The sequence below is a fragment of the Nipponia nippon genome, unplaced genomic scaffold, assembly GCF_047370975.1.
Source record: "Nipponia nippon isolate SJK-2023a ecotype South Korea unplaced genomic scaffold, ASM4737097v1 scaffold_1, whole genome shotgun sequence".
NCBI lineage: Eukaryota > Metazoa > Chordata > Aves > Pelecaniformes > Threskiornithidae > Nipponia > Nipponia nippon.
The window spans coordinates 131,550,221-131,571,954 of NW_028262290.1; the positions used below are offsets into that span (position 1 = coordinate 131,550,221).

At 43.4% G+C, this 21,734-nt stretch overlaps 1 protein-coding gene across 1 annotated transcript; it reads right to left on the reverse strand.

The window, feature by feature from the left end:
- Positions 1 to 11,548: 11,548 nt before the first annotated feature.
- NPY (neuropeptide Y) lies at positions 11,549 to 21,273 on the reverse strand. The gene is made up of 4 exons (XM_087753946.1): positions 21,115 to 21,273; positions 20,724 to 20,911; positions 15,019 to 15,099; positions 11,549 to 11,852 (listed from the first exon to the last, which is right to left on the reverse strand). The coding sequence occupies exons 2-4, from the start codon at positions 20,909 to 20,911 to the stop codon at positions 11,828 to 11,830; spliced, it is 294 nt and encodes a 97-aa protein (XP_087610072.1). The 5' UTR covers positions 21,115 to 21,273; the 3' UTR covers positions 11,549 to 11,827.
- Between the last annotated feature and the right edge of the window lie 461 nt (positions 21,274 to 21,734).

The following is a 21,734-nucleotide window of genomic DNA, read 5'->3' on the forward strand; positions in this document are numbered from 1 at the left end:
ATTTGCAAAAATCCTACTTCATGCAAGCATAGAGACAATTAGATCTAATTATGTCTGTGGCGGTATATACACCATACTGTACCCAGAAAGGGGGGCAGTGTTCCCCCTGGGGATCACCTGGTACTGCCCAGTGCAGCACTGACTGGTGGTGCTGTGCCAGCTGAACCTGAAGTTGTGTAAAATTTACTTTTGGCTGCCTACTAGGCTGCCTTTCACCATTTCACTGCGGGGGTGGGAGCCATATCAGCTTTGACAGTTCCCTGGCACACGAGCCACAGGTCTGTGGTCTCTCTTCAAACAATTCCCACCCCAGGAAATGCCCCATTGCCCCCTTGTTTCACCCTGCTCCTCCAAAATCCCCCTCCTTCTGCAGCCCCTGAGGGATCAGGCCAACTAGGGACTGAGGGGCGAAACCGAAATTTCCACCCCTCTCCTCACCCACTCTTCTCTGCCTGCTTGTGCCCTTTACGCTCGTGGTCAGGACCCTGCAAGGCAGCAGAGCTGTTGCCTCCACTGAGCACGGAGCAGTTTTAGGGCACTGAGCAGAGCAGGTCCAGCCTTTGGTCAAAGCAGAAAAGGCGTGGGTGTTGGGCCATCCCCGGTAAAAATGTAAAAAGAGAAAGCATCAATGTCTAAGTGAAATTCAAGTCCATGATTTCTAAGACTGGGAGTCCTAAGAGGTTCTTCCCAAGAAAACCAAAATCCACTACATGTCAGAGGAAGGGTTTTTTTAAATACAAGTCTCAGGTAACCTGTTATTGAAACCTTTAGGTTGCAAAGGAGATCTCCACAGCACACAGTGCAGTTTCATACCCATTAGGGTCCATCAGAATGCTGAATTATTTGAGGGCATGTAAAATTATCATAAAGTGGCTCTTATATGCCATTACACCTGTTTTTCTGGAAGCATCTTTTCATCACGGAAATGTTCCCAATGCCATTTATGTTACAGCCTGGTGAGAGGTCAGTTTTATGCTTTATATTCTTCTCCCGAGCTGTACTTTTCAAACCAGCACTTATTAGAGCAGAGACAGGAAGAAAGCAGGGCCTTTTACACAGAGCATGCACAGTATTAATGAACCTACTTACCTAGACAGAGATAGGAATTGCCACAACAAGACTTACAAATGGTCAGTTGAATTTAGTGCTATGGCTGTAATAGCGGGCTGTGCTAGATGGGCTAAGAAAGAGGCATAAAAACCCTGAAGTATGCCAATATGTTTTCCTCTCACTGATTCACTGAATGATCCCACTGGAGTTTTATTCTTTATTTTATTGTACAAAATTATTTTAGTAAGCAAACAGTAACATAAACAAAACAAAAAGCGCAAAAATCCCATTATTTTACATACCATCTTCTTAGCATAAAAACCAGCCACATGAGATCCACAGAAGAAAGAAATGCTCTTTTCAAAGCACACGTACTGATTATCTGGGGTGCTGTGGCTTTTGCTTTTGTGCTTTTCTGCTTTTCCGTACAGCTTTTCTGGTGACATTTACTTCCATACTGTAGGCGAGGATAATCCAAAAAATCTAGCGACCCAAGGTGTGAGAACAGGAGTTGGTATTACCATTACTGACAAACCATAGGGATTCAGCAGCGGTCCTAGTTTGGATGCCAGATGTCTGGGCTTGGCCAGCTGAGCCATTTTGGTGAGGTGAGAGCTGTGTACAGCTTCCTCTCACGTGCTAGCATGGATTTGATACAGAAAAAATTCTGGGGCCCATTCTTTACAACTGACCAAAAGCGTACACATGGGAGGGGGAAGAAAGCAGAATAGAAATATTTGTCTTCCAGCTGAGCACCCAAAAATCATGTGTCAGCTCCCTTTTCTCTCTTTCCCCATTCACTACATAGAATTAAAAACCAAGGTATTTTAACAAGTAGCAGGCCAGGTCTTTTTACAAGCCTCTCCTGCCTGAGCATCTAGGCATGCATTTCACAGTTTCCTTCACATGCAGCTAGAAATATCCTTGCTAAGAAAGGAAGATGAAATGACTAATTGACGGGTGATATTCTTCTATTCCCATGATTTTCATAAATCAACATGAACGCAGACACTGGTGCTACTTGGGCACTGGTGGCCCAAGCAGAGGGCATGGCAGGAGGAAGATGATGGGGGAAAAGGGCAGGCAAGGGGCTGATACCTGTTGCTGTCCCTCAGACCTGCCAGTGGCTTGGTGGCTGCTTGAGAATGAAACCCCAGTTCACATTTAGTCTTGTTTCATCTTCGATATTTGCTGACTCTCTTTCAATCAAATGTCCTCACTTTGAGTTTACACAGGCAAAAAGACATGCGTTCCCCAAAAATCACAGAATGTAATGGTTTCTTAGGATAATTTTTTACGTCTCTGTGAGCTCCAGTGGGGTTTTGCTGTCAAGGTTTCCATGGCCAGCACAGCTGTGGGTCAGAGATGGGCTGTGTGTTGCATTGAAGCTCAGAGGACCTTTGCCAGCCCCTGCCACAGTCTTCACTCTGAATTGCAAAGAGCTGCTTAGTAACCTGTGTTAATCAAAGTTATCCGTGTACCTTTCCAATGCCAGCTGCCTGGAATTTGTAATTCCCCCAGGGAGACTAAGCCAAAATCTTGCTAAGATAGTAAGGCAGCCACCTTATGTTGATCCAGTACAACAAGGAGCTGATTCTCTGCTACAGGTGGCAACTATTACAACTCAGTGTTCACCTTATAAGCTACTTCCCACCATAATGAAAAGGGGCAAACACAGGTCCCTAATTACTGCTTGATATAGCACACAGATCTCCATTCACCCAAGATCTATGGTAAAATCCTCTACAAGCACTTTTTTAAAAAAATCCCGTCAATTCATTCATTTCTGATATTTCCAAATGACAGTTTTCCTATGTGATTTAGCTTTGCCTCCCGTTATCTAATTAGATCAATTAGTGGGAATTGTCATTACACTGCAAGCTTGACAGGGAGACGTCTGAGCAGAGCTCTCAAAGGAGAGGCACAACTGGGGGGGGTCACAGTACCAGGGAAAAGCCCACCCTATTGCGTTTTATGTGGAGTAAGGTACTTCAAGTCTAAAGGACATGGCTTTAGCTTACAAACCTGTGTGGCTGGCAAAATCACACGATCAGCCCTTCTTACTTCGAAGTAACATCAAAAGAGGTAAAAAAGTGCAATAGAAATACACATTTTCCATATAAAAACTGCTTTATTTGTTAGCAACCCTGTGACGACGAACAGGGAAGGCAGAGTGCTGGGTAAATGCAATGCCTGTAAGCCAGCCTCGCTTGGATAATAGCTATCCAGCTGGTGAAGAAATGAGAAACATCAATCTAAGGTACCTTAACTACATTTTAAAGCAGAAATGTACCTATATACCCTCAAGTACACTTCATGAGGAAGGGCTCATATTTTTGCACGTTTGGTTGTTCTGCTATAGGGTAGCAGACTTTTTTCTGTGTGACTTGGCCTGGGGACAGCCAATGCCCCTTTGAAAAGCTTTGAAGTTTGGGTAGGTTCCCTATCAAAGGATATAAAGGAGGAAAAGGGTGTTAACAGTCGAAGGAGAGGAGGGCGACAGGAAGAGAAGTGACATTAACTGAGTGCCTGGAGTAACACCTGGTCAGGGAGAAACATGCTTAGGAAAATTTAAATATAACAGCACATTGTCTCAGCCCATTTCCTTGACAGAACATAAGGCTGAACCTCTTTTTTGTTGCAGGTGATTTTCAGAGGGTTTGGGTATTTTTTTGTTAAAGAAGCTGGTAAATCAGAACTGATAAATGAAATGAAAAATGATTTCTTCCCACTTAAATGCAGCTCATTATTAATACCCAGGTCTGACTCACAGTACAGGAAATATATTTTAGTCCTCACAGGCTATTGTGACAGTCACCACGAGCACAGAAGCACAGACACTGACGTGTGACGAGCTGCGATGGAGCCGGGTACCACCGTTCGCCTGTGGAGAAATGCAAAATGTACTTCTGGCTAAGACAGATAAGGCAGCCAATTTAAGATGAGTTTTTAAGCAGTTCTAAACGCATTTCATCTTTTAAAAGCAGATTTAAGTTAAGGTCCTGGTGCAGCAATGCAAAGCCTCATGTCAAAAGTCAGTAATTTTCTGCCATTTCTGATTGCTGATTTGAAAGCAGCAAACAACCGAGGACAAAGTTAAACTGTTTCAAATACGAATGCATTAAAAGCAAGTTAACACTTCTGATTGATCTGATGATTTAACTTTGACTCTTCCTGCTTAGAAAAAGCTGACCATACCAAAAAGTGTCCAAGCCTTTGGACTATCAATATTCAATTAATAAAGTTTATTTTCTGGTTTAGATGACTTAATTAGAATCTACCTTCAAGTTTTATAATGCAGTGAAACAAGTATTGGAACAATTGTTTTAAAAATAAAAATCTGTGCCATTACTGATGGAACAGGATTTGTAAAAGGGTGTGTGGAAAGACAGTATTTCCTGCTGACTTCAGTGGGGAAGACAGCTGAACCACAGTAATTGTCAGAAACATGGTAGAGTGAACAAATGGATAAATTCAAGAAAATCATCCCTGGCTATGAGAATAGTTTGCATCATAAATGCAGAATAACATCAAATTGCAGTCCTTCTTTTCTTCCATCTAAAAGAGAGGCAAGAACAGAACCTAAAAAGGTGCTTTTTAAAGGAAAAGAAGCTTAAAAATGGGACACAGGAACTTGTGGAAAGGCAAATATGAAAGATCTATTAAAGAGCCAGTCACCTACTTAGCACAGAGTCTCCTAAACCCTCATTCTTAATTGATACAAACATATTTCTTTGACAAAGCGCGTTTCATGCCCTTGTACCTCTGGGAGAGGCTGCTGATTTACAGCCTACCAGGAAAGCTGCCGTGGGCAGGCTGTTATAGCCGTGTTCAGTATTAGTCACCATCAGCTGCATCTGCAAGGACATCTCATGGCTCTCCTGCTCCCATCAGTTCCGCTTTTTCGAAGGTGGGATGCCTCCAGCCACATTTCCAAAGGTCCTTAGACACCTTGAGACTCACACCTGGAAGGCAGAGATGTTGACGGCATCAGCAGCCCATGGCCTGGGACCTTCTATCCAGTGCACGGGAAAATGAGATTAACAGAAAGTCTGAAATCTTCTGAGCTGACCACCAGTCTCTGCGTGAGAGTCTGTAACGTGGATCCTATATCCACAAAGCTTATTGTGGTTTCAGGTGCAATCATATGGCTCGAGGTGGCCTGTGGGATTTTCCCAAACATTTAGAGCAGTTATGGACCATTAGGAATCAGGCAATAGGGTGCTTTAAAAAAATGCCGTTAGTCATCCATCTGCATGTCTGTGCACATAAGTATGTTTGATCATCTGGTCCAGCTTGTGGAAACCCACGGTAATTGAGGAGTTTCGCTATTCTTGTCTTCGTTATCTGTCCTGGCTGCTGGCCCTGTACAGGGCTCCAGGCAGAGACACCACCTGCAGTCCCTGCTCTTCTTCCCCATTACCCAAAGACCCCTTGTGAAGAACATTTCATGTGCACAGCAGAGTATCTAACAAATTGAGGACAAGGAATAAGTCTGCCGTCACACACTACAGACTAACCTGTCTTAAATGCAGGTCCTACCTTGCTTTAACCCAAACTCTAAAAATAGCCCTAGATCTAAACAACCAGCAATAATAATCTCAGGATAGGCTAAAAACAATCATGCACAACAAGTTATCTCCAGCCAGTTTCTCCGATTCAGAGTACACCCAGTTACCAGAATAGTCTGGTAGTGGTCCTCTCTGTAATCAGTGTTGACAGCCTGAGGCTAAAGTGAGTGGCAGGCTCACCCTTTGCCTTCAGGACTTGGTTGGCCTGGGGTATGTTTAACATCTTGAATTTAGTTGGTGTTTAGTGGGAGTTCACGGTCTGCAGCAAGTGCAAGACTGGAGCTGGGTGTCCATCACAGGCAGGCGGGTGCTGGGTGTAGCTCTAGGCTAAATATAGCTTGGAAGGTCCCTGGGCCTGGCAAAGATCTGGTCATTAGCAAAAAGCAAATAACTTAGATGAGGAAGAGCTTCGCAAACACACATATTAACTGGAAACAAGATAACGTTGCACTACCTGTTTTACAGCACATTCTTAATTGCTGTAATCAAAGAGTCTATAAGGACAAGCCTGCAGGTGCAGTAGGACTGCTATAACCTACTTGCCGTTTTATGAGCCCGAGTTTCCTCTCACTTTCTTTCTTTGCATGTGGATGGAATAGCTCTCTAGTCTTGGGTTATTTTTTTATTATGGTCCTACAGAATGGAGCACAATGAGCCCTGTATCTGGAGTCTTCAGGTGCTGCTGTAATACAGATAAATAAATGACTGATAATGATACAGACAGATAAATAAAATACACTGGCCTGATATGAACTACTGCATTAGTTAGGCAATTTCCACTCAGTAGTAATTTCTCACTCAGAGTACTAACCCACTAAAACAAAGCAAGAGTTTTTTTTAAAATTTTCATTACTGGGTGTGTTAAATTTGATCATTTTTAACAGGAAACCATTATTAAATATTAAAATTAAACAGCCAGATCTGACATAATTTCAAATTGGTATGTGATAATTCAGAATTTGTGAATTATTGACTGGAAGCCAGACACTGATTCATAACCTTGGGGTTCTTGAGAAGTATCCCAGGCTTATAAGCTGTCCCTACGTGATAGATTTTGCATTTAGTTTTCTGACTTCACTGAAATCCATATGGAAACTCTTTTTCTTTGGTCCAAATCCACCTATTGTGTGGTCACACACAAGACATTCCAGCTACTGTATAGCTGCCATAGCTTTGGTTTGCTTTTGAGATCTGTCTGGTTTAGATGGCAGCATGAGGATTGAAATAAACCACTTGCTTTTTGCCAAATCACATCTCCTTTAAGGGCTACATTTTCACACGCATGAAAGGTGTTTCTCAGAGCTGTGTATCTACAAATGGGGGCAGTCCCAGGAGAAGCTTTACCTTTTCTTACTCCTAGACATGTACTGTGCAGATCTCAAGACAGATTTGCACTCCTTGACCAAAAAAAAAAAAGTAACCGTAAAATTAGTTTTGGATTTAATTTTATAAAATATTCATTTAAATACCTTGCTGAATATCACTAGAATACTATCAACGTCCAGCAACAGTTATTCTAAGCTTATGAAACAGTTGAGTTGTGCAGAGTGGAAAGGAAGACGATGACATTTTTCCTCTCAGTTACCATTTAGAGAATAATATTCTGAACTGAACCATGAAAGTAATCAAAGCCTGTAATGCTTTTGATTTCAAGAGAAAACACAAATTAATGAAAGAAAAGATGTTCTAGGAAGTATTTCCTAATAAGATTTTTCCTAACACTTGAAAAATGAAAGTCTTTCTGAAAGGAATTTATTCTTACTAGTGTTTTTGGTTGTGTTTTTTTAACCCAAAGGGGTTTTTGAGAAAAAGGGAGGGGGTGCTATAAAGCATCTGTACAAAGGAAAGTGAAGGGCACCCACGTCTTATAATAGCTTGGTTTGGAAACGTAAAGGAGTCATGGTCTCCTCTTGACTTCTGTGTTACAAAGCCACAGCTGCTCATTCCTGGTATTCTGCTGTTTCTCATCTTCTGACCAAGGCTTTTCACAGGAAAATTTCACAAGATAAATAGAGACTCTGTCACAACAAATTCTGGCCTATCTTCTGCTGAATGTTGGTTTAGAATGTTTGTTGACTTTTAGTGGCTAATGGTCATCATATGATAACACAAGGGTGGGAAGGGGAAAAAAGATCCTGTGTTGGATTTACATTGGCTCTCCTGAAGGTCGTGTGGCCATGCAAGCGCAGGTGCAATCCCCTGGGAAACACAGAGCAATGGTCAGCTCGGCTTAAAAATCCCCTTCCCATATGTGCTGAGTGCTGCTGGGCACGTCACCCCAAGCACCAGGGTGAGGGGCCAGCAGAGTATGGGAAGATGGCACAAACCACTATGGAAAATATTTGATGCTGCAGCTGATACTTGGTATTTATTTGCCAGCTACCAGGTAAATCCCAGCTCACCCCCACATGATGTGGTGGTTTTTGGCAGCGCTGCCCACCCTGGGGCACCACGAGGGAGCACTGGGGCTCTGCAGTGGGTCCCCCGCCACCCTCCCCATCCCCGTGCCGAAGAGCAGCTGCCTGCCTGGGGCAACCAGTGCTGCTACATCCAGGGTCTGCTTTGGGGCCAGGACATCTATCAAGATCACTCCTACCTTGGCTACCACCGTAATGTCACCAGCACAGCCCTGCCAACCCCCAAATCCACTGTGCCCATGTCCTCTCCAGTTCTATGCCACCAGCACCTCCCTGCTTCACCGCGTCTTCCGGCAGGCGAAGGTGGAAGCTGCAGTGGGGATGTCTTCTCCTCCCTGATCAGTTGTGATCTGCTGTGTTTGGGATGGTCTGGCAGACCAAAGCTGCCCTGCCTGCAGAATGCTGTCTGTGTCCTCTTCATGCCACCAGAGCAGGGTTTCTACCTCTCAGATGTCAAGTAAAGAAAATTCAGCTTGACAAGTGGCTCTTTCCCCTTCACTAGGGAAGGGGGACAGCAGCTGGCCAGTGGGAGGGCAGGGGGCACCCACGCCATCCCAGTTCTGTCCAACACCAGTCACAGGGACGACGTTTCACTCCATGGCTAGGGAGAAGGGAAATACTCATCAGAAGAGGACTGGGGAATTTGTGTCTTTTAGCAGAGACGACTTTCAGAGCTGAAAGCATTGCAATGGGCTGGGTTTCTAAGGATGGAGAGATAAAAGGACAGAGAGAATTTCCTCTCCTAGAAGAGAAGATCATGGGATCATCTAAAATGATACATGGGCCACAAAAATGATCAGAGGGATGGAACACCTCTCTTATGAGGAAAGGCTGAAAGAGCTGGGGTTCAGCCTGGAGAAGAGAAGGCTGCGGGGAGACCTTATTGCAGCCTTCCAGTACTTAAAGGGGGCTTATAAGAAAGATGGGGACAAACTTTTTAGCAGGGCCAATAGCAATAGGACAAGGGGTAATGGTTTTAAACTAAAAGAGAGTAGATTCAGACTAGATATAAGGAAGAAATTTTTTACAGTGAGGGTGGTGAGACACTGGAACAGGTTGCCCAAAGAGGTGGTAGATGCCCCATCCTTGGAAACATTCAAGGCCATGCTGGATGGGGCTCTGAGCAACCTGATCTAGTTGTAGATGTCCCAAAGCATTCTATGATTCTATGATTCTATGATCTAGATCCCCTCTTTGGTTAAAACAAAGTTGGGCATAACTGAGATGTATATTACAGAAATTGCCAAAGGTAAAGGTGGACTGTCTTTTAAATGTTTTACACCTATCTATATACATTCCTCATGATTTCAAACCAACAATAAACAAAGGAGAAAATATGATCATCTATATTTATGGTTCTCACTTCTTGTTTTTTCCTGGCACTTCCTCAGATTCTGACATAAATTTCAGCCTTTGTTTTAGAAACAATGCTCTGTTTCTCATGATTAGAGAGAAAAAGATGAAAAGGTTAACCCTAAAGTCAAAATGCAGAAGCCACGCCAAACAAATCCAGCATTTATCTTCATTTCACAGCTCATTTTTTAAGTCTATCCCGTGATTTGGAGAGCTGATGCAATATTTTCAATGTCCTGGCCTGTCAAGAGTGGTATATGAAGTATGCAAGGAAGGTAAGTGCTAAGCACGCTGGACTTCTACAGCAACGTTGTGTCTATCACAGAGAACACGGGAAGATTTTAGAAAGAAAATCATAGCATAGTGTAGATAGATAAATATTGTGTGAGCGCTTTTCCTTGCTTCTGTCTTTGACAGCTCATGAGGTAATAAACCTACCATTTTTTAGATTTTTATAGCTACAGATAGGTGTTCTTGAAGTTCAAGAAAACTCAGGTAATTGAGTGGAACACCTCAGCATGAGAAATTAGCATGCACTAATTCTCCTTTAACTCTTTCTTTCTCCACTAAGGCACATTTGTAATGATAAGGCTAAGCAATGTGAATTTAGTTTATCATCTACTGATTTCACCATTTACATGGTCATTAATATATTTATAGATACTAGGAATTACTAGGAATTAGAGATATTATGTAGCAGATACCACACTAATTTCCAATTTTCATTTTAATAATTATTCAAGGTGCAGACTCTAACCCAGCAGGTTCTGGCCTGCAGTTGATGGACTCCTGCTAGCACCAGCAAGCTGTGGCCATTCTAGAGTCCCTCTGAACATTGTCACTTACTGCCTTGTGTGGCAATGGTTTATACCAGGGGCCTCAAACATTTTTATAATACTAGACTGCTCTTATTCCTCACAGTTTCATGTGTAGCACTGTGGAACCCATCACCAAGCCTGTAAGTGAAAGTATTGCTGCTGAAACCAAAAATTGGCCCAATCCAATGACACCCAAGTGTTTTATGAAAAGGAAAAGTATGTTATGCTTTACTGAAGAAAGTGTGACCACAAAAGCTAGCACATCCTGGGAACCGGGTAATGCTTTGCGAACGTACCCAGTGTGTATTTATAGAAATCTGGAACTTACTTGCACTGACGCATCTCTCCTGGGGGCAACAGCAATGCAGAAACATTTGAAAAGTGGGAATGAGATGTAAATATATTAAACCTTCACACTGATTCTTTTCCTATTTGGAACTTCTTATGTGCTTTATTACCCAGTGTTTAGTCACAGTGTGTAAATAAAAGAAGTTGTGCTTAAATACCAGGAACCGAGGACCAGCATTTGTGTCATGCCCAGTGTGGGTCCTGACCATACTGCAAGATACATCATCTGTGAACTAAACCACTTCAGAACAAGGGTAACGTGCTGCCATTATACTCTGTTACTTTGAATAAAAACTTTGAGGGTTTCTTCAGAGGTCCTTGTGTTTAAGTCCCTCATTAGGCTAGTGATAAAATTCATAAAGTAAAAGAAAAAAATAAAATTAAAAACTGAAGACAGTTCCCCTTGTCCCTGTTCCAGGTACCTTCTCATGGTGGAAACGGAAACCATGAATGACTCCAAATGAGGGAAGCTCAGAGTGCAGGTACCCAAAGGGTTGTGATTTATCAGTGTGCTCCTTTACAAGCCCCGAGGCAATGTTAAATATCTCTCTTCTGGCACAAATAGCTGTAGATTTGTCCTGTTTTATGAGTTACTTTAGATATTGTTTTCTGCTGCTTTGCATATTGCCAAAACAAAGATCTTACATCTGTTTCATTTAAAATTCCTAACTCAGGCTTACAGCCAAGCTTCAAACCAGTTTTGAGGAGTTAGCAGAATTAAGCAGTGACTTATTCCTTTGTATCTTGAAAATGCTATTCATTTTAATACATTTGTCAATGTAAGTACTAAGTAAGTTTTTAGTATGGTGATTCTGAAAAATTGCCTCCCAGAACACTATTTTCCTAAATTATGTAGTCTGCAATAAATTATTTTAAACAGTTTTGTATAAATTAAGCAGCTGAGCTGAGTTTGAGGCTACAATAAATGACGTCTTTATCTTACTTTGCACACTAATTACTGTAATAACGGTGACACTATTGTTGTCTGTACTACTTTAGACTGCAGGGAGGTTATAATTCAGTTTTAATAGTTTAAAACAACTCTTTTCTATACCAATGACAAGGTTGTTTGTTTGTTTTCATTTAGTATATTTTGGAATGCACAAATAATTTATTTAAATAAAGGTATATACAAATATGATGAAGGAAAAACTCTACAGAATTCAGTACAATGGCTGCATGCACTGGGAATGATGCTATGATTTGCTTCAGAGGCATGGAGTATGAAGTGAAAACTAGGAAAAGTTTTGACAGTGTGCTGAAAATCCCATCACCACATCGAAGGGTCTTCAAACCTGCAATACATATTATGAATTAAAAAAAAAACATTAAACACATTGTAAAGCCCTTTCTGAAAAATTCAAAGTTAGAAATACCTAAAATTTTCATTTTAATACTAGCAGCAATATGGAATACATATGCATATTTGCAATTGAAGATCGTATATGCAACTCCCATCAAAGCAGAGGCATCCTGCTTGGCTAAATGTCTGTACTTTGGGACCAGAACTTGCCCCGCCATTCTACTGCCCAGATGGCATGTTCTTACATCACTGGGATTCACTGCAAAGCTGCTTTATGCTATGAAGAAGCACTTAATCAAATTCAGCTAGAAAACTATGATATGTTGAAATACAAACTCTTACTCAGAAGTAAACAGTTTCCAAAGAGAATTCACTGAGCTAAAAAAAAAACAAAAAAAAAACCCAAAACCCAAAAAAACACATCATGCTGTTAGCACCTTCAAACAAAACCAAAGTCCACAGCCACCATCCTAAAATATTATTGTGGTATTCCACTGCTCAGTATCAAACATTTGAAGCAGGTGTTGAAAGGGATGCTGAGGGCAGGATTTCATCTAGAGGTCCTCTGCTTGCAAAGAGCTGTTCTGTCTACACAGCAAGCAAATCAACAAGTGGAGAACATGGAGAGAGACTGGAGGAAATGCATTTGCCGTAATTTTTGCCGTCTAAAAGTTGGACATCTAGTCTTCCTTCACAGTCATTGGAGAGACACTGGCACTGTGAGAGGGCAATTGATCCTGCCCATTTTCAGATGGAAGGCTCATTTTGGAGATACCCATCCCTCCGATTGACTGCAAAGGCAGCCTAGACAACTACTTCTCAGTAGATACCCAACTTCTAAAGAGGTATAGTAGGGGAGACACATCCTGTTATTGAGTTTTAAAGGTTTTCTCATGACTCCACAGGCTCGACAAGATCAGAAACATGCCACATCACATGTTTTTGTCATAAGAACTGATTTGTACTCAGGTCCAGGTGCCTCCTTTTTTTCATTCCTTAACTTCCTACATTTTATCTGGTTGCTATAAGAATCTCTCTAAACTTTCTTTAAACGGTCAGACATACACACAGACTACAAAATAGTTTGGGGCATACATTAGCCAGCAAAAGTGAAATGTCAAACGAGGCCAGCCAAGCTGAATACAGTTAAGTTGTTTATTAATACCTCAATGTTTAGTTACCAAGTTTGTTCCTGAGAACTCATGAAGTGTCTCTCTCTCACTGATTCACTGAGTGCAAATTACATCTGCTCTGCAACTGGCTGTGTATTTAACTATTTCTAAAAGATATACTTCATTAATTTAAGTTCAGAATAATAGCACTCTGCCTTTCATTCATTCAGCCTGGCTTCCTGCAGGAGGAAGGCTTAGGCAGCCATGTTGTACCTGGGCATACTTGCTGTGTGTCCAGCTGTCCACCCCTGCGTGGCTCCCCTAACTTCCCCACCAGCTTTCAAACCCTCTGGACAATTTCAACCAAGTCAGAGAGAGGTACAGATATCTCTGAGGTACTAAGTTCCTGATGTGCCATGAAACACAGGACCGGGTAGAAAGAAGATTTAATTATGTCCTCACATGGAGGAAAAAGCTAGAGCGGGGTTCAGAATCCATACAGGGTGTTATCCTAGAAAACATATCCATAGGAAGCTAGACATCATTGTTCCCAGGACTCTCATAATTGTCATCGATGAATGACAAATATCATACTCAGTTTAAAGTGCTGTTACAGGGGGTATGAAATAGAAATCTGTTCCTCATCAATTCTCAATCTTAAATGCAGACTAGTTTGTTATTTTGCTCATGAGTTTCTGCTCCCTGGTGTGTTATAAATAGCATTATTGAAACAATAATAATAACCATAAAGTTTTGTTATGAAGGGGTGAAATTACAGAGAGTATTAGACTTTGTACTACCCTGTGTGTTGCCTCAAATTCATGGCAGCGGAAATTTCCCATTATGTGAGGGCTCTGCCTTGTCATTACCAAACACAAAATAGTCTAATACATTTCACTGCACTCCATGCAGTTTTTTACATAAGCATCTGCAGAGAAAACTGCATCCCCACGGCTGTGGTTAGTCATCAAACCATAAGTCAACGGTCTCCCTATGTGCAGAACCGTAAGTCTTATGGACAACCTTCCTTGATGGCAGTAGAAATTTTGGTCACCTTTTGGTGACAAGATCATGCCCTAAGTTCAGTGCTACAAACTACTATGCTTAAGTACTTAACTAGTCTAAGTGAGCTTTGTACAGCTGATGAAAATGCAGAGCATTTGCTTGTAGACTCCTGAGATGACTACTGCATAAAAATTTATTTCTGCAGTAGAAGTATTATCAGCATACTTCAGGCGATCAGTAAAGGCTTAAACTGAGCTCACTCATGCTTGATTGCAAGCAAAAATTAAAACCAATATTTTTTTCATGAGACAACCCCCACTCCCATATCTTACGTTTTCAACATACTTACTTTTAGCTGTGTAAATTGTAGTCACCACTACAGTAACTTACATTATAGCTAAAGTGTCATTACCTAACTAACTAGATAAATAGAGCATGTACATCTGAAATCCCACTGTTGCTTGAAACACCACAGTTATTTTTAACCAAGTGCAAATGGAAATATGAAGGCCTTTTTTCCCCTTTGTAAAATATTAGGTACAAAACCTATGTGAAATACTGTATTGTAAAGACCAGTCACAGCCATGCGTTTGTGTATAAGTTAATGTATGTGCATATTTACCACTCATACATCTTTAGAGGAAAAATGTAAACCTGTTTGAGTAGCAAATGAGTAGAAATATGCCACTTTGGGGGCTCTAATCTGTCATCATACATCAGAGTACAACTCTGTGTAATAAAGCGCAGTAAAGGGCAAGCATTGCGGGAATGCTTCCCTTCCTCCAAACAGCAGGTATGGCCTGCTCCCAAGCTCAGGAAATGAGGAGTTTGGACTATATTATATCTGGTAAGGCATTTCTTGCATTCATAGATGGTGCCGGCTCTTAACAAAAAAGGAATTAAAAATGTTTTTTCAGGACATGTCTACCCAGCTGTTAGTGGCATATCTTTTCTCCCTGTGAAACAGATTTATTGATAACAAATGAAACTGTTCAATCTAAACGAGAAGTGAAATCCACCACAAAACTTTTTCATACATACCTGGATCTAGGAATATTTTCTGTGCTTTCCCTCAACAAGAGGTCTGAGATCAGTGTCTCTGGGCTTGATCTCTTTCCATATCTAAGGAAAGAGAAAAAAAAGTACATTTTTGTATATGTCAGTTTTTAAAAAATGAAGGCTAAGCATGGAACCATTAAACAAATCTTTTCAGAAAAACTGAACAGAGCAGACATAAAGACAACTTTCCAGCAAGTATTTTAACTTGAGTTAGCCATGTGAGAAAATGTTCACTCTTCAGTATGTCTTTGGATATTTTTTTTTCCATAATCATGTTACATGATAGTATGGAGAAACTCTGAATCTTTCTCAATTTGATGGCTGTTCCTGGATACTCTAAGGCCTTGCCCTTTACTGATGTGAGCATGGAGGAAGGGGGAAGAAGCTGGGCATGACGTGACCTCCAAGCATGTAATTCCTACCTACAAACCCAGTTCCATCATCTTATTAGCTTTCACACTGTTTTAGATGCTTCTGTATTGTACATGAGGAGTCAATTTTATCTATTAAGTGAACAGAAAACTCAGATATACCATATTATCCAAGGAACTAGCCAAGATTTTTTAAGATAGCTAGTACACCTGGGGCTGCCCAACACATAGCACATTAGGTTGTAAAAACTGAACTACCCCAAGGTAATTGTCACTTTTGAACTACGTGGCCATGGGAGAGAAAACTTTCTGAATCAGAGTTCTTCTTCAATTAAATGGGATACTACCAGCTACCTTTGTCCTATATTTATGTGGCAGCTGCCTTCCTATTGCCTTCTTTTTTTTTTTTTTTAAATCCTGGATACTATGCATTGCTCAACAGTTAAAAGTACTGCAATTCTTGGTTCTTGGAAAGGAATTTTCTCTCTTTTCCTGTGAAAACAGAAGCAACAATGAGCAGCCAGCTTGACAGACACTTCTTCACTATAAGGATTCATTAGTCTAAGAGTGATAACTATAAGCAAACGCTCCCTTGGTTGGAAAGAATTAAGATCATGGTTTGTAACTTATGTATGTAATTAGTCTGAATCACCAAGTACATTAACAGATAACAGCTTTGTGAATGCCACTTGAGTGAAATTCTGATTCCAGAGAAATCAAAGGTGTAATTAAGGACTTAGATTTTATCCATTGCTATCAAGATCTTTCTCCAATGACTTGATCTAAATTTTGGGGGAAAAAAAAACAACAAAACAACAAAAACCCTTCCAAAACTATATTTCAAAAGCTAGCAGTTTTACCTGTTGATGGCAAGACTTACTGAAAAGTGGAAACATATCTCACTTTTCAATCATTTTATTCAACTTTTTGTATTTTTACATTGCCTTAATCATTTTAGTACATCACCTGTGCCACAGAAAGACAAAGCATCAGTTTCAGAATTTTAAAGTAAATTTCTTCTTAATCTAAACTGACTGAAAGCAGGTATCTGAAAAGAACCAGCCAGACATAGTAAAATGCTATTACAATAATGCAATCAAGCATGATGCTGAATCAAATACCTTGCTCTCCATCACCTCAAAGGGATTTCTTTCTTTCTGTTTCCCTATTCCAATTAATATGTATGTGACCTGGACTTCAGCTGAGGGTGAATCTAATTTGCCATTGTTTTAAAGAAACAGATTTAACAAATCAACAGCTTGCTCCAACAGCTTACACTTGGGCAAAACTCCCACTAATGTCTTGGAAAGTTTTGTCTGAATAAGAAATGTGTAGCAGCTCTCTGGAGTGCAGAGATTTGGACAAATCATGAAGACAATCGTGTTGGGGAGATACCTTTTATATGAGTCCCTTCAAGCGCCTTCAGCGCTGCTACCTGTGCTGGACGAACCCACCGTATCTTCACATAGCGAAGCTGCACATGAGGCAATTGCCAACTGCGACCAACTGGGCTGGCCAAGGAGCAGCTGCTCTTCCTATGTCAGCTGCCTGAGCCTCCTGTCTGCCCCATAATTTTGCCACTGGAAAATAACCATGCTACAGCCATAATAAAAAGAGGCCATGGACAAAGTCAATCTCTTCTTACTGAAGCAAATGCCTTGGGAGATCTTTGCTCCAGCTGCTTCGTGCTTTGCTCCTTGTCTACCCTGCCCAGCTCTGAGACAATGTGAACACAGAAAGCCAGGCCTTTATTTGCTGTTTGGGAAATACTTTTAATCAAATATCACCACTGTTTTAAAAGAACAAGGCTCCAAGCTTCCTGAAACTACCTGGTCAGGTTTTATGCTCAGCTTGAGATATCAAGGCCTTTTTTCGGGCATGCTGGTAAGCCACAACTCCAGTTGAAGTCAAAGGGATTGAAGAGTAAATATACTTATTCTGATTAGGGACATAGTATCTCAACAAAATCTCAAGGCTTCCTATGAAAACTTAGGTCTTGGGAGTCAAATCCCATCGATGTCCAAGGCTGGCAACAGGAGCTGAGGGATCTCAGAAGCATCATGTGGGTCTGACTCAGAAAGCTGCCAAAAAACCCCAAGCTCCCAAGATTTGCTCCCTTCCCCATTAAAGGGTATTGACATGAAGTGGGAGCATCAGTACTGCCCAAGTCAGACACACTTTCAGATATTCTCTGCCCTGCCTATAGTTCCAGCCATTTCCAGCACGAATGGCCTTACTGTTTTGCTACAGCACAGAAGAGCCACAGATTCATGAACAAGCTACACGGGACAAGAAAGAAAGAGGGCCTGTTGGCAAGAGGGAGTACAGGTAGTACCAAGTAGCAAAAGGATGAGTGATTCAAGCAAAGATGGTCTCTTAAAAAAGCCTCCTGAACAGTGCGGTAGAGGGGTATGCGGCAAGGACCACAGGATGGTTTTGAGGACAGAGGTGGGAGTAATCCAAAGACACACAGACATCTGCAGGGTAGGAGTCTGCATCTGTGCTGGTTACCTTAGTCTCTCTTTTAAGTCATAAAGACCTGGCACATAAGAAACAAGGGATCTCATCAGAAATGAGAAGCTTGAAACAGACCTGGTGACCTGAACCCTACAAGTACCTGTTTCCCTCAGCTAACCTCAAAGGGGTATAAAGCTGATGGGCACAGATGTCTTGTCTAAAGCTAAGTGAAATGGATCTGAAAGAGAAGGATCTGAAAGGAAAGAGGGAGCAAAGCAGCCACACAGACAAGGTCTAAAGACAACAAGAGAAAGATGGTCTGGAAGGAAGAAGCTTCATGGGAGCTGGGGTGAAGACCCTGTGGGTCACAGTAGCTCAGAGGAGAATGACACCCAAACACTTGGGTTAGGCCAGAAGCGGAAGTCAGAAGGATGAGCCAGAAGGTTATTCATAATCACAAAAACATCAAAAAAGACTAGACAGATGAACCTGAAGAGAGAAAAGCATCGATTTCTTCATCCTTTCCCAACATGCTCTTACAGCTCCATCTCACCAGTTGTACAGTGACCAGGCGAGAGACCGAGCACAGCTTGCTCACACACCCTCAGGAGGAGCAGGGCAAGTCCCTGGACTCCTTGTCTCCCCCCTGTCACAGGGCTCCCAAGCAGCACCAGGCACAAAAGGCAGAGGTAAAAAGCTGTAAGAAAAGAGAAAGCTTCGAGCACATCTGCTGAAACAGACCAAATGATCATCCTGAGACCAGTCCAAAATGCTTCAAAAGTTATTGATTCATTTTGCAAGTGACTGTGTCACTGCTGAAACAGGGAACCTCCAGGAGCTCAGTTAAGCTTTCCAAACAGAGGCGGCACTTACTTTATTTCTGTACTGTTAATTCACCACACAGTGGAAACAGCACACCATTTTGGGTTGGGTTTTTTTTTTTTTAGTTAACCTATGTAGTCAACTTTAAAATGTGTATCATGAAGTTGCCATTGTGGTGGTTTTTTTCTGCCAGCTTTCTTGTATTTCCAGGTCAGTTCTGTTCCCTTTAAATATGAGAGGGTGGGTGGGAAATCTAGGTAAAATCTGAAGAACAAAATTTAAATTCTGCATTGTTTTATCCATCAGCAACAATAACTATTTCAGTTCATTTCAGAACTCAGATCCACACAGAAGAATGAAAGCAGTCTCAGTCTCTGAGTTGTGTACTTGCACCCCAGAAGTTAGGGAAGAAAAGCTACACAGTCAACATTAAAGCAAGAATACAGGGCACCCTCCAGAAGTGGAGGCTGAATACAGAAAGGAGGGATCATTTGGGTTTGGAGGGTTGGTTTGTTTGTTTTTAAATATGACCTCGTTTTGGACAGGAACCACCTTTGAAATCATAGAATCATAGAATCATCAAGGTTGGAAAAGACCCTTAAGGTCATCGAGTCCAACCGTTAACCTATCACTGCCAAGTCCATCTATACCATGTCCTCGAGCACCACATCTATCCGTTCTTTAAATACCTCCAGGGATGGACACTCAACCACTTCCCTGGGCAGCCTGTTCCAATGCTTGACCACCCTTTCGGTGAAGAAGTTTTTCCTAATATCTAACCTAAACCTCCCCTGGCGCAGCTTGAGGCATCAGAGACAAGAAACAAAAGAAGAGATGAGAAACCAGCCTGGAGATCCCACCGCATGCAAGGGAAAAGGGCAGCAGAGGCAGAACGCAAGGACCAGATTGTTTTAGCAGTAATCTAGACAAAAAGTTATCTAAGCACAATCACACAGAAGCATGCCATACACATGAATGAGTTGTGAATATTGCTTTAAAAGTTCAGGACTGAAGAACTGTATTTCTATCAGTCTCTTCATCTGTGTTATGCTATTAGTGCACTGGCAGACAATGTTATGGGTTTGCCGGGAAAGCTCTCAGTCACACGATAGCCTCCCTTCTAATTTAATTCTTCAGACTGCTAGAGGGACAAATGAAAGCCTAATTTTAGACCTCTCATCTGGTTTTGATATTAAACAAATAGATAAATATGTCAAAGCTCTTCTGGGTCACACACTGTTCAGGGACCGCAGGAGAAACTTCTATTAATCACACAGCCTAAACTGGACAGATGGTCCCAGAGAAAATGATTTTTTATAATAATTTGCACTTTTTTCAGACCAAGCCTTTACCCCTATTTTAACGAGCACAGTCATCCCCAGAAAGCCAGTTTAGAGCCAGGCAGATTCGGGTCACAATCTTTTCTCTTTCAGCTTGGGCTTGGGTTCTTCCTTGTGATCTTGCGTTTTTGTTAAGGACCTGTTCGGTTTTTGGCATGCAGCGCTGCAAGAAGTAGCTGGCAAACCACGAAGCATCTGGACTACAACTCCTCAGCAAGGCTAGAGGGGCACTTTTTCTCATCAAAATCTTCACTAGAGTCGGTGACAGCAATGGAAGTGGGAAACTGCTCCTACTGCCCTATCTAACTCTCCCCAACTCCCAGGTTAGTTGTTTTCTCTCCCTTTTGGGGGGCTCTCCCCATGCATGCTGCCCTGCGGTTCATGCTCCTGCCTGCCAGCCCGTCTGTGTAAAGGCTAAAAAGGGCTGAGAGAGCAGAGGCAGCATCGTCACCCCTGCCCCTTCTGCCAACTTGGATGGTGGAAATTCAGCCCCGGACCCAAAGGCGACTCAGGGGTGCATGGCTGTTGCCCTCTAAAGGGAGTCTGTGCATCACATCTTTCTCCGTGTCGGTGGGGGAAGCAGGGTGAGCCACCCAGGTGCAAGGGGGCACCCCACTTTCCTCCCCTGAGCCTTGCCAAGGAAAAAGGCAGCCTGGCAAGTGGGAAAGGGGGATGCTGGCCAGGCCATTCTGCCTACCTCTGCCTGGTGATGAGGTTGATGTAGTGCCTCAGCGCCGAGTAGTATCTGGCCATGTCCTCTGCCGGGGCATCCTCGCCGGGACTGTCCGGTTTGGAGGGGTACGCCTCTGCCAGCGTCCCCAGGCAGACCAGCAGCGACAGGGCGAAAGTCAGCACCGACACCCACAGCCTCACGGTGCCCTGCATCTGCACGGTGGGATGGGATGGGATGGGAGAGAGCCGCCGTCAGCACCCGCCCCGACGGCGGGAGCAGCGCGGCCGCCCCAGCGCGCCGCGGCCCGGGCCGCCCCCCGTTCCCGTTCCCGTCCCCGTCCCCGTCCCCAAGCCCAAGCCCAAGCCCAAGCCCAAGCCCAAGCCCAAGCCCAAGCCCGCTCCGTCGCGGCACTCACGGCGGCGGCTGCAGCGGAGCGGCTCTCGGCTCAGCGAGGCGCTTCTGTCCGTGGGTCGGGGCTCCCGAGTGCGGGGCTCCGCACATCGCCGGGGTGTTTTAAGGCTTCCCCGGCAGGCAGGAGGGGCCTCGGGCGATCACGCCTCGCCTGCTCCGGTTCCCCCCCGCCCCGCTACGCCTGCCCCTGCCCCGGGAGGGGCACCGCGGCCGCGGCCGGGCGGGGCCGGGCGGGACCGGGGGGGCGGGCGGGCGCCGCCGCTGCCCCCGCCGCAGCCCGCGCACCGCCCCCGCCGCCCCGGCGAATCCCACCCGCGGGCTGCAGTGGGCTCTGTGCCCCGGCTCTGTCCCCGGGCTCTGCCCCCGGGCTCCGCATCGGCCCCGCGTGTCCCGGGGCGGCCGCGGGAGTCCGGCTGCCCCGCACTGGGGAGCCGCCGTGCCGCCCGGTACCCGGAGCCGGCAGGGGAAGGGGAGCGAGTGCGGGGAACGAGTTTACCTCGCTCCTGTGGCACCGGGGGGGGGGCCCAGGCTTGAGCTTCATAGCAGGAGTGCTGCCGAAAACAAAGCCAAGAAAGCAAGACGATTTGGGGCAACCAAAAATGCCAAACCGGTGCCACAGGCTCA